Here is a 15,470-nt window from a genome sequence, read left to right as displayed (position 1 = left end):
TCCAAATGTCCATTAATTAACAGGTGCTTGATTAAATGGAATGTGGTACATCCACACAGTACATTCTTAATGTCTGTAAACATGAATGAGGAAGCTTTCCATATACAGAGATGGAAGGCTCTCAGGCATTTACTAATTATACAGAAGGAGGTGTGCCTCTAAGCATGTGTGTATTCACATGAAGAAACACTGGAAACACATAGGAAACTAATCAAAGTTGGTTACTTGATGGTAGGCATTGGGACTTGGGAATAAGGCTCTTTATATTTCTTGATTTGGGAATGTGAATATATTGCTGTTACAATAAAATAAAATGTGTGATCATGTTTTGATTTTTTTTTTTTTTGTGTAAGTCCCAATGTGCCTTTTATTCTACCTTGCTTTTTTGGAAATTTTGACTTTGTTTACAGTATGTGGTTGTTCACCAGGTATGTTAGGGAGTATAACATACATACAGTCACCATGTCCCATTGCTATCAAGTACATAGAAGAGAGTAAAATTGTAAAGCAGGTTTCTCAGACTAGTTTTTTAAAACATAATTTATGCCTTGGTTTATGATGATTAAAACATACATAATTGCAAATAAGAAACCTTTTAAATGTAAAACAGTCGGCATAAGTAGGTGTTTTGTGCCCATGGTCCAAAGGCCAAACATTGAAAATCTTTAAATTAAACAGTTTGTGGCCCTGGCCATTGTGGCTCAGTTGGTTGAGTATCATCCTATGCACTGAGAAGTTGCAGGTTTGATTCCTGGTCACAGCACATGCCCAGGTTGTGGACTCGATCCTCACTCAGGGTGCCTGCAGGAGGCAGCCGATCAATGTTTCTCTCTCATATGGATGCCACCCCCACCCCACCCGCCCACATCCCCGTCTCTCTCTAAAATCAATAAAACCACATTTAAAAAATTAAATTAAACAATTTGTCATTATTAGTTGCTTGTTTTCAGACAACTGGTTTTTGCTAAATTTTTGCATTTGTTTAATTTTCTGTTTGGGCATTATGCAAATATTTGCTTAAAAAAACACTGTGGGGTTGATTTTTTTAAAAAGTAAAACTTAGACTTCTTTTTCCTAATCACTCTAATTTTTATTACCATTTTACATCACCAAACCAAAACCAGACTTCCCTTTATTGTACATTAATCACAAGGATCAAAGATTTACAATTCACATAAAAAAATGCAGTACCAGCTCTTCACTCTGGGAGATAAATTTGGCTAATTGCTTACACCTGTTTCAACCTATAAACTAATTGTTTGGCTTATGAGCATTAACTAAGATAATGATTCTCATTTTGCTTCACAAGAGGAGGTATTTTAATTTTAATCATGGTTGCCAATATCTGCTAACCCTATTGGATGTATTTATTAGCAACTATCTATATATAGAAAAGCCCAAGTGACCAATAACTGGCCAACTGGTTATAGGACATGCACTGACCACCAGGGGGCTCAATGCAGGAGCTGCCCCCTGGTGGTCAGTAAGCTCCCACAGCAGGAGCACCACTCAGCTGACGGATGGATGCCAGATGCAGGGTGCCACTGTGGCGGCACAAGCCTCTCCCGATTGGGACTGATTGGGTGCAAGCCTGCGGCAGGCACAGAGGGGCTGGGTGAGCAGAAACAGCAGGCAGGAGCAGCAGACGGTGTTGGACTGCTGGTTTTGGCCCGATCCCTGCAGGCCATGCTGAGGGACCCCACCGGTGCACGAATCTGTGCACCAGTCCTCTAGTTACTAATAAACTTGCATCATGTTATTTAAAGAATTCCCAGGGAATGAAATGTGATACTTTAATAGGATTCTTTGAAATTCCAATAGGATTTTGTGGATTTGTTGAATTTTTATTTATTTAAATAATTTTTTTTTTTATTGATTTCAGAGAGGAAGGGTGAGGGAGAGAGAGATAGAAACATCAATGATGAGAGAGAATCATTGATTGGCTGCCTCCTGAAAGCCCCCTACTGGGGATCAAGCCCACAACCGGGGCATGTGCTCTTGACTGGAATTGAACCCGGGACCCTTCAGTCCGCAGGCTGATGCTCTATCCATTGAGCAAAACTGGCTAGGGCGATTTGTTGAATTTTTAGATACCATTTTATCTCTTTCCTTGTTGTCTTTCTCCTTCCTTTGTCCTCTTTTAATTTGGTTGATATGAAAATGCTGCAGTAATCACAGGAGCTTCCTTTGCTGCTTTACTCCTTTCAAATCAGGTGACAGTAGCTTTCTCTTGAAACACTTGTGCTCATGAAATTGGCAGCCCAATCTAAAATGTTGAATAGTTAATTTAATTGACTCTTATAATTTTCCATGTAAATAAATTAAATTTCTCTAGATTCTTTTTTTAAAAAGCACTGAGTGTAAATACAGAGTTTGCTTTCCAAACAAACTTCATGATATTAAGATGAAACAAGAAAAAGAATAATTACGCTGTGATTGATTACTAGGCTTTCTGTGCAACACCTCTCAGGAAAAATACTCTCTTCAATGGGTGTGCAGTATGAAAAAGGAAAGTACAGCCGAAGATTAAAGCAGAACCCATTCTCTTGACATTCAGGATACAATTCATTTAATCTTAACAGGATTTCAAAGGTCTTTTCTTTTTCTTGAACTACTTGCTCATAAGAACAAAGGTGCTGTGGCAGTTTTTGCATTATGTTAGTCAAGGAAATCACAACGCCTGACTTCAAGGACTTAAATTGCCACTTCATTGTCTGATGGGCTGTTTGAAGATAAAGATAAAATATTAATATACATTACTAACATAATTATTTTAAAATTTTTTCTCTTGTTTCCTCAGATTGGAGCTTATTTTAGCAGCATATTAGCTGAGAAACTAAAGCTGAACACTTTCCAGGACACCGGAAAGAAGAAACCACAAGTTAATGTTAAAGATAATTATTGGCTGGTTACCCCTCGATCGCAGAGTGCAATTCATAGTTGGTTCTCTGAATTAGCAGGAAATAAGCCACTTGCTATTTTGGCAAAAAAGGTATAAGTTTTTCTTACATTGTTTTAATTATGATCTTATAGAAATGAAGATGTTTGAGATAATGTTCAAGTATATACAGTGGAATCTCGGTTCTCGGTCTTAATTTGTTCCAGAAGGCTATTTCAGAAGTAATTTGTTTGAAAATGGAATCATTTTTTCCCCATTAGAAATAATGTAAATGGAATCAATCCATTCCAAACCCCCAAATAATTCCCCGTTTTACCCTTTCTTATAAACAATGCATGTCTAATGCAGCATCTTTGCTTGTTCATATATCACTGCCTCCGAACTGGCTAAACTGCTTTGTCTTTATCCAAATCAACAACAGGTTTTCTGCTTCTTCAGTTGCCTGTGATCATTGTTTCTTTCATACCCTTAGCAACATTAGCATTCTTGATGGCCTCTTTATGTTTTAAAATTGTGTTAATGATTGATTTCACTAGCAAACACAGCATTCTCTCCTTTGTCATGTTGAGGTATCAGCAAGCAAGGGTTATCAGGTCAAAAACCTAAGTTTAGTTTCACAACCTAGACATTTTTTCTGTGAACAACTTTGTTGAGAACCAAATTATTCTAGATGGGAGACTCACATGAGGTTTGACCATATTTCTTTTCCCCAGTTTTCTCCCAAACTCAAAGTTTCAGTGCAGGTATACTGCACCAGGTGTGTGCTATAGATGCTGTTTCCTCCTTATTTTGATGGCATGTGGTGCTTAGGATATCCATAGACCTAAACATCCACACAGTAACCAGTTCATGTGGACTTTAGGTAGAAACGGCTCTTAAATAAAAAACAGGACATTTTTTTTTCAATCCCAGCAACAACACAGAGCGGGTAACTATTAGGGAACCAGCTCTGGATAGTTGACCTCTCCAAATCAGTTTTAAATGCGATAAGAAGCCATATAGCCTCAGAGGCCAACCCCAGAACACTGCCACCCAGAGGCTGAGCCACAAACTGACCCTTTGCTAAACACAAAATAAGGCAGTCTGGGAAACAAATGCGGCGTGCTTTAAAATAAGGACTGTGGTTTACAACACAGAGGAACAGTGTATCGCAGGGAAACTCAACACTCTCCTGAATATCTGGCAGGACTAAAGGCGAGCCAGACTAAAGAATAGAAGAACCGAAGGACCTTCACTACTGCAAATTTTTTTTTTTCTCTTTTCACCTTTTAACTAAGAAACCAATTTTTTTTCTTTTTTTTCTTTCTTTCTTTTTTTTTCTTCTTTTTCCATCACCTGATTTTACCCTTTTAATTACTACCTTCTTATTTTTAACCAGTATTATTACTGCTACCATTTTACCATTTTTTAAAGTGCCATTTTATTTTTTCTTTATTTTATTTTGGGATTAGTGTCCTCCATTCTATTTTCATCCTTATATTATTAGTTGTTTCTAGTTTGCATCCATCTCCAGGGAGCTGTTGCTGGAATTTGTTGGGATTAGTGGCAGTTCTATAGGAGTATTCTCCGCATATAAAAAGTCTCTTCCCCTCTTCCACTTCATTCTCTTTTCGCTCTTTTTTTTCCTTTTCTTTTCTCGCTTTTATTTTCCCCCGTCCTTTTTCCCAATTTCATTTTTGCACTCCTTTTTTTGGTCCCTACTTTTCTTTTCTTTTTTCTATTTTATCTTTTTCTCTTCCTTCTTCCTTATCCCCTAATTCTCTTAATTCGGGTGGTCACCTTTATTTGGGGTTATAAATATCGTGAATATATTTGTGTTTAGTGCCTGGTACGTGGTGCCTTGTTCTGTTGTATTGTGTGCCTTTAAATCAACGCAGCAGATCCAAGCAACAGCAGCCTCCTGAGCACCACACCCTCTGCTGCGGAACAGCAGCTGTACGTGAAGCCTCCCCCCACCAGCCAGAAGAGCCACCACAGCTGTGAACAGCACCCACCAGAGGAGCTGCTGACAACTGAGGAGCAGCTGCTACCACAACCACCCGAAGAGCAACCACAAACCAAGGAGTCACTGCCACCCAGGGAGCAGCCACTGAACGACTCAACGTCTAGATATGTCAGTGAGATCAAACATGGGTAGACAGAGAAACCCCCAAAAGAAAGAGAAGGAGGACTCTCCAGAAAAGCAGCTAAGTAATACAGAGGCATGCAACATGACAGAAAAAGAATTCAGAATAAGGGTCCTAGAGTGCATAAACCGGATGGAGGAAAAAATCAACAACTTCTACAAGAAGCAAGAAGAAACAGATGAAAAAGTCAACTACCTATGCAAGAAGCAAGAAGAAACAGATGAAAAAATCAATAACATATGGAAGAAACTAGAAGAAACAGATGAAAAAATCAACAACTTAAGTAAGACCCAAGAAGAAATGAAGAGTGATATAGCTGCAATAAAAAACACCATTGAAAGTATCAACAGTAGACTAGGAGAAGCGGAGGACCGAACTAGTGAATTAGAAGACAAGGAAGCAAAACACACCCAAAATGTACTGCAATTGGAGAAAAAAATTAAAAGACAGGAGGAGAGCCTAACGGAGCTTTGGGACAACATGAAACGAAACTACATACGAATAATAGGGGTGCCAGAACAACAGAAAGATGAACAAGGATTAGAAAACCTATTACAAGAAATAATATCAGAAAACTTCCCTGAGGTGGGGAAGAAAAAAGTCACACAAGCCCAGAGAGTCCCAAACAAGGTGAACCCGAAAAGACCCACACCAAGACACATCATAATTACCATGGCAAATGTTCAGGACAAAGACAGAATCTTGCAGGCTGCAAGAGAGAGACGGAAAGTTACATACAAGGGATCTCCCATTAGATTATCAAATGATTTCTCAACAGAAACACATCAGGCCAGAAAAGAATGGATGGAAATTTACAAAGTGATGCAAAGCAAAGGACTGAATCCAAGAATACTCTTATCCAGCAAGGCTATCATTCAAAATTGAAGGGGAAATAAGAAGCTTCACAGACAAAAAAAGGCTAAGGGAGTTTATCACCACCAAGCCAGCATTGCAAGGAATGCTAAAGGGACTGGTATAAAAAGAAGAAATAAAAAGCTCAGAAAGAAAACAGCCACACACAAAAAGAAATGGCTACAAATAAGTACCTTTCAATAATAACTTTAAACGTAAACGGACTAAATGCTCCAACCAAAAGACATCAAGTGGCTGAATGGATAAAAAAAAATGACCCATACGTCTGCTGTCTACAAGAAACCCACCTCATTAGAAGGGACTCACACAGACTGAAAGTGAAAGGATGGAAAAATATCTTTCAGGCAAATGGAAAGGAAAAGAAAGCTGGGGTAGCAATACTTATATCGGACAAAATAGACCTCAAAGTGAAGGCCATAATAAGAGATAAGGAAGGCCACTTCATAATACTAAAGGGATCAATACAACAAGAAGATATAACCCTGGTAAACATATATGCACCCAATGCAGGAGCACCCAAATTCATAAAAAAACCTCCTGGAAGATATCAAAGGAGAGATCGACAACAATACAATCATAGTAGGGGACTTTAATACACCACTGACAGCACTGGATAAGTCCTCTAGACAAACAATCAGCAAAGATACAGCAATCCTAAATGACTCACTAGATCAGATGGACTTAATAGACATCTTCAGAACACTTCACCCCAAAGCCAGGGAATATACATTCTACTCATGTGCTCATAAGTCATATTCAAAAATAGACCATATATTAGGTCACAAGCAAAGTATCCCCAAATTCAAGAAGATTGAAATCATAAAAAGCATCTTCTCAGACCACGATGGCATAATATTAGAAATAAACTACAATAAAAACAACCCAAAATACTCAAACACTTGGAAGCTCAATAGCATGCTATTAAATATTGATTGGGTTACCAATGAGATCAAAGAAGAAATTAAAAACATCCTGGAAACTAATGACAATGAAAACAGAACAATCCAAAACCTATGGGACACAATGAAAGCAGTCCTGAGAGGGAAGTTTATAGCTCTACAGGCCTATCTCAAAAAACAAGAAAAAATGGTAGTAAATCATCTAACTCTACAACTCAAAGAATTAGAAAAAGAGCAACAAGAAAAGCCCAGAGTGAGCAGAAGGAAGGAGATAATAAAGATTAGAGCAGAAATAAATGACATAGAGACCAAAAAAAAAAAAAAATACAAAAAATCAATGAAACCATGAGCTGGTTCTTTGAAAGGATAAACAAGATTGACAAACCTCTAGCCAGACTCACCAAGAAGCAAAGAGAGAGGACCCAAATAAACAAAATCAGAAACAATAGTGGTGAAATAACAACAGACCCCACAGAAATACAAATGATTGTTAAAAAATACTATGGACAGCTCTACTCCAACAAACTAGACAACCTGGAGGAAATGGACAAATTCCTAGAAAAATACAACATTCCAAAACTCAATCAGGAAGAATCTAAAAATCTCAACAGGCCAATAACTATGGAAGAAATTGAAGCAGTCATCAAAAAGCTTCCAGCAAACAAAAGCCCAGGACCAGACGGCTTCACAGGGGAGTTTTACCAAACATTCAAGGAAGAACTAAAACCTATCCTCCTCAGACTACTACAAAAAAGTCAAGAGGAAGGAACACTTCCAAGCTCATTCTATGAAGCCAGCATCACCCTAATACCAAAACCAGGTAAAGACAACACAATGAAAGAGAATTACAGGCCAATATCCCTCATGAACATAGATGCCAAAATCCTCAACAAAATCTTAGCAAATCGGATCCAGCAGTACATCAGAAAGATCATACACCATGACCAAGTAGGATTTATCCCAGGAATGCAAGGATGGTACAATATCCGCAAATCAATAAACGTGATACATCACGTAAAAAAAGTGAAAGAAAAAAACCACATGGTCATATCAATTGATGCAGAAAAAGCATTTGACAAAATTCAACACCCATTCTTGATAAAAACTCTCAGTAAGGCGGGAGTAGAAGGATCATACCGCAACATGATAAAAGCCATATATGACAGGCCCACAGCCAACATCATACTCAATGGACCAAAACTAACACCATTTCCCCTAAGAACAGGAACAAGACAGGGATGCTCCCTCTCACCACTCCTGTTCAACATAGTACTGGAAGTGTTAGCCATTGCAATTAGGCAAGAAGAAGAAATAAAAGTCATCCAAATTGGAAAAAAAAACCAAAATCAAAAACAAAAAAAAAAACAGGACATAAGATGTTATTTCTATTACATTTTCAGTTTTCTTAGCCCGGGATGTTGGAAGTGTGTTATGTAGAAACTAGAGGCCCAATGCATGAAATTCGTGCAAGAGTAGGCCTTCCTTCCCCCAGCTGCCAGCACCGGCTTCCCTCCAGCTGCCGGCAGACACCTGGGACCTGGGCTTCCCTCCGGCCATTGGCAGGCACCTGGGACCCAGGCTTCCCTCACAGCCCCAGCTTCGTCTGGAAGGATGGAAGGACGTCAGGAAGGACATGTAGTCTAATGAGCATATTACGCTTTTATTATTATGGATACTTGTTTAATGTTACTTCCTTGCCTTGGAAGGTAACCATCCAAATGATTTAAGCTAAGTCTCCTTTCTATCCAGTGGGATAATGATAGTGATTCTGTGTGTGCTTGAAAAATGCCTTTGAAAAAGTTTTAGAGCAAAATGGGCATGTTTGCTTATAGCTCCTGGCTTTTTGGAGTGGGAGTGGGGTGAGAGGGAGGGTCCTTTTAAAATCTTGCCTTTGGTCATTTTCCTCAAGTGGGAAATAATACATAGATTAACAATCTTAACAATATAAACTGTCTTTTGAAATTTAGATGAGAGCTAGAAACCTCCCTGTTTGTCTTGATCTCTAGCTTCTTGCACAGCTTTCAAAGAATCTGACAGGTCTTCTCATCTCCCCTGAAACCCTTTAGTTTTAAGGGTGCCCATCTTCGCTCCTGATGGTAAGATTTCTTTGTATGGCTTGGTGCAGACCTCAGAGGAGAGCTCCTTTGTTCGTTCCTAAAGCAGCTCTTTGAAAACAGTACCCACAGCTCCCATTGCCTTTATTTTGCCTGAGAGTCATAGCTTTGTGTTGCCTTCCATGGATTTCAGTGGTTAAAGGCAACTAAATCCTTGAAAAGCACAATAGTCAGCATAACCACCTCTTGCTACTCAGGTAGTGCCTGTCTCAACACAGCCTGAATCATGTGGCATTTCTTTTCCAGTGGTGATTATGTGCTATGGGTGGGGGGGGGGGGGGGTGTGGAGGGCGCCGGGGGAGAGACCTCGGTTCTTGTCTTCTTGAAAGAAAAATTTCAATCAAGACACAAAGTGTAGAAAAGCAAGCAAGAATTTATTGACAGCAGCAAAAACACACTTAGGACAGTGAAACAAGGGAGAGCTTACAAGAAGGAACAGGAGAGCCTAGGCTGGGCTGACTTAGATCACTGGGAAGTCAGAGAAAAGGGGGCCTTGGAGACAGGTTCAGGGGGTTAACCCAGGACTAGCTGCCATTGCCCATTGCTCCCATGGTTGCAAGTCTCATGGGGTCCCTTGGAGCAGTGGTCGTCAACCTTTCAGACCTCATGGACCACCAGTGGTCCACAAACCACTGGTTGGCGACCCACCAACCGACCGACAGACCGTTGCCTTAGAGGTTAAGGGATACATAGGGGGAAGTAGGAGGGGCCAGGGAGGGGAAGTGGAGAGGGGGAAGGGAATGGCACCGGCATGCTCCCTGGAGAGAGAGGGCGCTGGGACCTTCATGTTTAGGGGTTTTTAAGGCTGGGCATTTAAGGGGGGTCTTTGAGAGGATCAATAGACTATTCATCAGCCTTATGCTGATGTACAAAATGAGATATATTCTCTCTGTCCTTGGGTGTGGCTGGCAAACTGCACTAGTTGGATTTCTGTTATTTGTCTCCCAGAGTGGGGTGATTTAAGCTACTTACTCTCTGGTTGGGGAGGAGAAGTGCAAACCATTTACTCTTAAATGTCCTTGGTTTAGGGAAGATAGGATTTAATTAGGTGGCCACAAACTACTGTTTAACTCTCTGTCTCAGTTTTCCTATTCCGCTTGTCCTGGAATTTTCCTAGCTTCTTACTAGTCTATAACGCATGTACCACTTGGGCCCACTGTGGCCTATGCAAGGTATCTGGAGGCCAGACAAGTCAAAGGACATCCTTCCATAGTCGATAGTCATTGGCTTTCTAACAATAGTCCATACCCTCCATGTCAGATAGTATCTCCAACTCCTACATGGCCAGACTGACATCTTTCTTTCTAGGTTTTCCTTTTTAAAACCTTTCGGAATACATTTTGTGGATGTATCCTGGAAGGAAGTACTGGTGAGGAATTGAGGCCCTTGCTTTAGGGGTACAGTGGTGTGATCTTTTAGATGGGAGATGGATTAGGGTGCAGTGTAGTAGCCATTGTTCTTCTCTCTTTATTAGGAGCTGCCTCTGGCCAAGTCAGGTGTTCCTCAAGTAAGTCCTGGCATTAATTTTTTGCAAGGTTAAAAATATTTTCTTGACAGGAAACCAAGATGGCGGCATAGGTAAACACCGGAAATTGCTGCCTCGCACAACCATTTCAAAAATACAACTAAAAGACAAAACGGACATCATCCAGAACCACAGGAAGGCTGGCTGAGTGGAAATTCTACAACTAGAAGGAAAGAGAAGAGCACTCTGAGACTCAGAGGAGGTGCGGAAGTAAAGTGCAGAAGGAGGGACACATAGAAAGGGCTGGCAACTGAGGACACGGTTGTCTTTTTCAATCGGGAGGGAGTATCAAGCTCCCAACTGCTCTGAACTGCAGTTCCAGGCGAGTCTCTGGGGGACCCAGACTCATATGGGGAGAAAATGGACTATCTGGCATCGGTCAGAACTCGAAGGCAGCTTTCTCTCAGAGGTGCTTACAGTGATTACCGGGACACTGAGACTCGGGGCCTCTTAGAGTAGGGCTAAGGATCAGCCATAGCTATTTGCTCCGCCCTGTTGATCCCCTGAGACCCTGCCCCACTTAAGCTGTGCACAGAGCCTTTTGCATATGAAAGGCCTGTCCCTTTGCAATCTGAAAATTACCTAAAAAATTGCAGCTGGGTCAGAGAGACCCAGAACTTCCAAAAGAAGGCCCAAGGCCCCACAGCAGCTTGCATTGCATCACAGCTGGGCCTCATCTGGACACCTCCAAACCCCAAACAAAGAAGAGGAATCTGAAGATCTCTCCATAGCTCCTGCTGGGTAGCCTCAGGCAGAAGCTAAATTAGCACCTCCTTAGAGATCCAAGAGCCAGTGTACCCAGTGGTCAGAGTGGGACCATCCAGATTACAACTCCTCAGATCCGTAAGGGACACACTCAGGGGGCAGACTCAGTTAGCACCAAAGCCCCACTGAAGCAAGTCTTGCCCCAGAAGGCTGTCTCCAGGACAGAAGTTCTCCCACTGTAGACACAGCTGATTCTCACAGCCAATTGGCCTGGAGTTCAATTCCTCCCAGTGATACCTACAACAATCAAGGCTTAACTACAACAAGACTGTGCACAAAGCCCACAAAGGGGTGCACCAAGAGTGTCCACCTCAGGTAATTGCGGCGGCTGAGCCACTGGGCCCTATAGGACACCAAACACAGAAAGCCACTTTATCAGCACAGGGAAGCATAAAAAATGTGGAGACAAAGAAACAGGACACAAATGACAGAAATGGAGGAAAGCAAACTACTGGATATAGAGTTCAAAACCACACTTATAAGGATTTTCAAGAATTTTCTAGAAAAAGCCAATAAATTTAGTGAGACCCTCAAGAAATCTAGTGAGACCCTTGAGGTTATGAAAAAGGACCAACTAGAAATTAAGCATACACTGACTGAAATAAAGAATATTATACAGAGTTCCAACAGCAGACTAGAGGATCACATGAATCAAGTCAATGATTTGAAAGACGAAGAAGCAAAAAACCCCCAACTGGGAAAGCAAAATGAAAAAAGAATCCAAAAATATGAAGATAGTGTAAGGAGCCTCTGGGACAAATTCAAGCGTACCAACATCAGAATTATAGGGGTGCCAGAAGAAGAGAGAGAGCAAGATATTAAAAACCTATTTGAAGAAATAATGACAGAAAACTTCCCCTACCTGGTGAAAGAACTAGACTTACACATCCAGGAAGCACAGAGAACCCCAAACAAAAGGAATCCAAAGAGGACCACACCAAGACACATCATCATTAAAATGCCAAGGGCAAAAGACAAAGAGAGAATCTTAAAAGCAGCAAGAGAAAAACAGTCAGTTACCTACAAGGGAGTACCTATACGACTGTCAGCTGATTTCTCAACAGAAACTTTACAGGCCAGAAGGGAGTGGCAAGAAATATTCAAAGTGATGAATCCCAAGAACCTACAGCCAAGATTACTTTACCCAGCAAAGCTATCATCCAGAATTGAAGGTCAGATAAAGAGCTTCACAGATAAGGAAAAGCTAAAGGAGTTCATCGCCACCAAACCAGTATTATATGAAATGCTGAAAGGTATCCTTTAAGAAGAGGAAGAGGAAGAAAAAGGTAAGCATACAAATTATGAACAACAAATACACATCTATCAACAAGTGAATCTAAAAATCAAGTGAATAAATAATCTGATGAACAGAATAAACTGGTGAATATAATAGAATCAGGGGCATAGAATGGAAGTGGACTGACTATTCTTGGGGGGGAAAAGGGTGTGGGGGTTGTGGAAAGAGACTGGACAAAAATCGTACACCTATGGATGAAGACAGTGCGGGGAGGGGGTAAGGGCAAAGGGTGGGGTGGGAACCAGGTGGAGGGGAGCTATGGGGGAAAAAAGGGGAACAACTGTAATAATCTGAACAATAAAGATTTAATTAAAAAAGTAGTTTCTTTTTCTTCTTCTTCTTCTTTTTTTTGTTGTTGTTAATCCTTACCTGAGGATATTTTTCCATTGATTTTTAGAGAGAGTAGAAAGGAGGGGGAGAGACAGAGGGAAACATGGATGTGAGAGAGACACATTGATTGGTTGCCTCCCGCATGTGCCCCAACCAGGACCGGGGATCAAGCTGCATCCAGTATGTGCTCTTTATTGGAATCACGCCCAGGACCCTTCAGTCTGCGGGCTGACACTCTATCCACTGAGCCAAACTGGCTAGGGCATAGATGTTTTCATTACAAAACCATTGAAGGTATTTTGAAGTATTCATTTCTTGGACTTTTCAAAAGTTTGTCCCCCTCCCCTCTCCAGCATATAATCTTCTTGGGACAGTAAAATCTCTTTCTGAGTTGGGTGAAAGAATGCATTCTCCACATTTTCTTCATATTAGAAAGTTTAAATACTTCTTTAATTTCTGGTATTTATCTGTGAGATGGCTTAATACAGAAGACTTTCATTTTCGTGCTAAGATCATGAATCATCTTCCAGCTCTGATAGAGAGTTCAAAATAGTTCTATATGGGATGGATCAGGTTTCTGGGCCTGGATTCTGTTACTATAAAGCTCTACAGCTCCCAGGTATGTAGCCATGGAGTGGGAATCAATGGCCTGCGAAGGGCCTTTTAACTCAGACAGGCTCTAGGCTGGATTTGGAGAAGGAGACTTTTGGCCCCTAGGGATACCCTTCTGGCTCTTGCACAGTTCACTATTTCTGATCAGGTATTCACTTCAGGTGTCTGCGGTCTGTGGGTTTCCTCTGGCCTATACCACTGTTTAGTGAGCCGCTGATGCTGATGGTAGCATTTATCCAAGGGGAAGGGTGATGCCAGGATGGAAAACCATCACATGCTAGGTGTCTTAGTTTACTTTTGGTACTTACATGCAGGTCTGGTTTGATTCAGACACCAAGCAGCTGCAGGGGATTGCCTAGGTTCAGCTACAAGTTCAAGTCAGACGGTTTCTTTGTTCAAAATAGAATCCATCACTGTAAGGAAGTTCACTTGGGTAAATATATTTTCCTTCCTGAGTTCCCCCGACCTGTAAATTGACAAATCCATCAATGTGTGTTTTTTCCTTAATTAACTTTCTTCACGTATATTCTTCTACATCCTAAAGCCCTTGATTTGAGTCAACCATTTCTTAGGGCTCTGCCATAGGAGCAATGAGTGAAACTAGAGGTTTGCCTTCTGCTGTTATCCTAAGACCTGTGGCTCTGTTTTGTTTGCTATTTCATCTAAACATTTCACTTGTTCAAAAACTTTTTGTTTCCTCCTGTCAATTTCTATTCAAAAGAAATACTTTAGGCATCTATAAAAGATGCGATCATTTCTTTGGAGATGCTAACTTTACTTTTTGCATTTGCCTATTTTTTTAGGTCATGGTATTATAATCTTTGGTATGTTTGATTAAGAGGCAGCCAGACACCCAAACTGTGTTCTGAGTGAGAAGCAGCCACTCAGATCTTGAACTGAATAAATGATAATAAACCCGAGCCTTATGCCCCCTGAAAGTTGTGCCTTGTAAGTTACATTTTCAAGAGATTTTTTTTTAAATGCTCACCTGAAATTATTTTTTCCATTGATTTTTAGAGAGAGTGGAAGGCAGGGAGGGGGAAAGAAAGAGAGAGAGAGAAACATCGATGTGTCTCTTTGATTGGTTGCTTCCGTACATGTCCTGACTCATGCCAGAGAACACACCTGCAACCAAGATACATGCTCTTGACCGGGAATTGAATCCGAGACCCTCAGGTGTGCAGGCCAGTGCTGTATCACTGAGCATCCTGGCCATGGCTCCAGACATTATTTTGTTAAAATGTATTGCTGTGGTCTGCAGAAAGGAGGCCTTACAGCTGTGGCCTGTAATCTTCAGCTCCCTTTCAGTCAGCTTTGGACGTGTAGTTGCCTCATGGGGGTATGTTCTCAAGTCAGCGCCCAAGGCAGGAACTGCACATGACCACAAGTCTGCTAAAGGGCCCATAAGAGACAGTATGTGGACACACTGCTTCTCAGTGCAGTCAGCTTTCCTTCAGTGTTGGAGCAGCTCGATGTTCTTTGGTAAGACCCAGGTGATTTCAAGTGAAGTCAGATGACATTGCTTTGTTTTATAAAAAATACTTATCTTTCATTTCTGGGATCACACTTCGTGTCAAATATATGGATAGTTAAATTTATAACATATATATGATATAAAAATCCACTGACTAAATGAGGATTTGGCTAACTAAGAGAAAAATGCTGTGCTATATGAACCGGTTAGCTGTTTTGAAGCCTTGATTTCCAGCACAAAATCAAACAAGAGTGTGGGGCAGAGAGACGGAGGCTCAATGTCCATGGGGTGGTATTTAGGATCCTCTTAGGAGAGGTCACGTTCATGGCTTGAAAACAATTTGGCTGGCATGGAGAAATCTTTGGAATTGGCAACAAAAACAAAACTTGTTATAATTTTGATACATGTAATTCTTTTGCTTTACCTTTCCAGCCACTCAGTGAGATGGACCTGGTTGGTATTATTGCATTCATAAATGAAGAGCCTGGCAGGCATGGGTTTAGCCAAACAGGCTGGTACCACGAATGGAACAGAGAGGCCCTCGTCCCTCCTGTGG

The 15,470-nt window shown here is 41.0% G+C and overlaps 1 protein-coding gene across 1 annotated transcript in view; it reads left to right on the top strand.

The window, feature by feature from the left end:
• Nucleotides 1-15,470, top strand: part of MED12L (mediator complex subunit 12L) — a gene marked incomplete at its 3' end in the record, with an annotated part of 370,596 nt that overhangs the window by 66,198 nt on the left and 288,928 nt on the right. The window contains exon 4 of the mRNA XM_081086020.1: nucleotides 2,801-2,992. Within this exon, the coding sequence (XP_080942146.1) occupies nucleotides 2,801-2,992 (192 nt within the window). The remainder of the gene's footprint in view (nucleotides 1-2,800; nucleotides 2,993-15,470) is intronic.

Source organism: Myotis nattereri, assembly GCF_964212035.1.
Source record: "Myotis nattereri genome assembly, chromosome: 3".
NCBI classification, from domain to species: domain Eukaryota; kingdom Metazoa; phylum Chordata; class Mammalia; order Chiroptera; family Vespertilionidae; genus Myotis; species Myotis nattereri.
The sequence above is the reverse complement of the archived record's forward strand: the minus strand, read 5'-3'. Positions and strand labels throughout refer to the sequence as shown.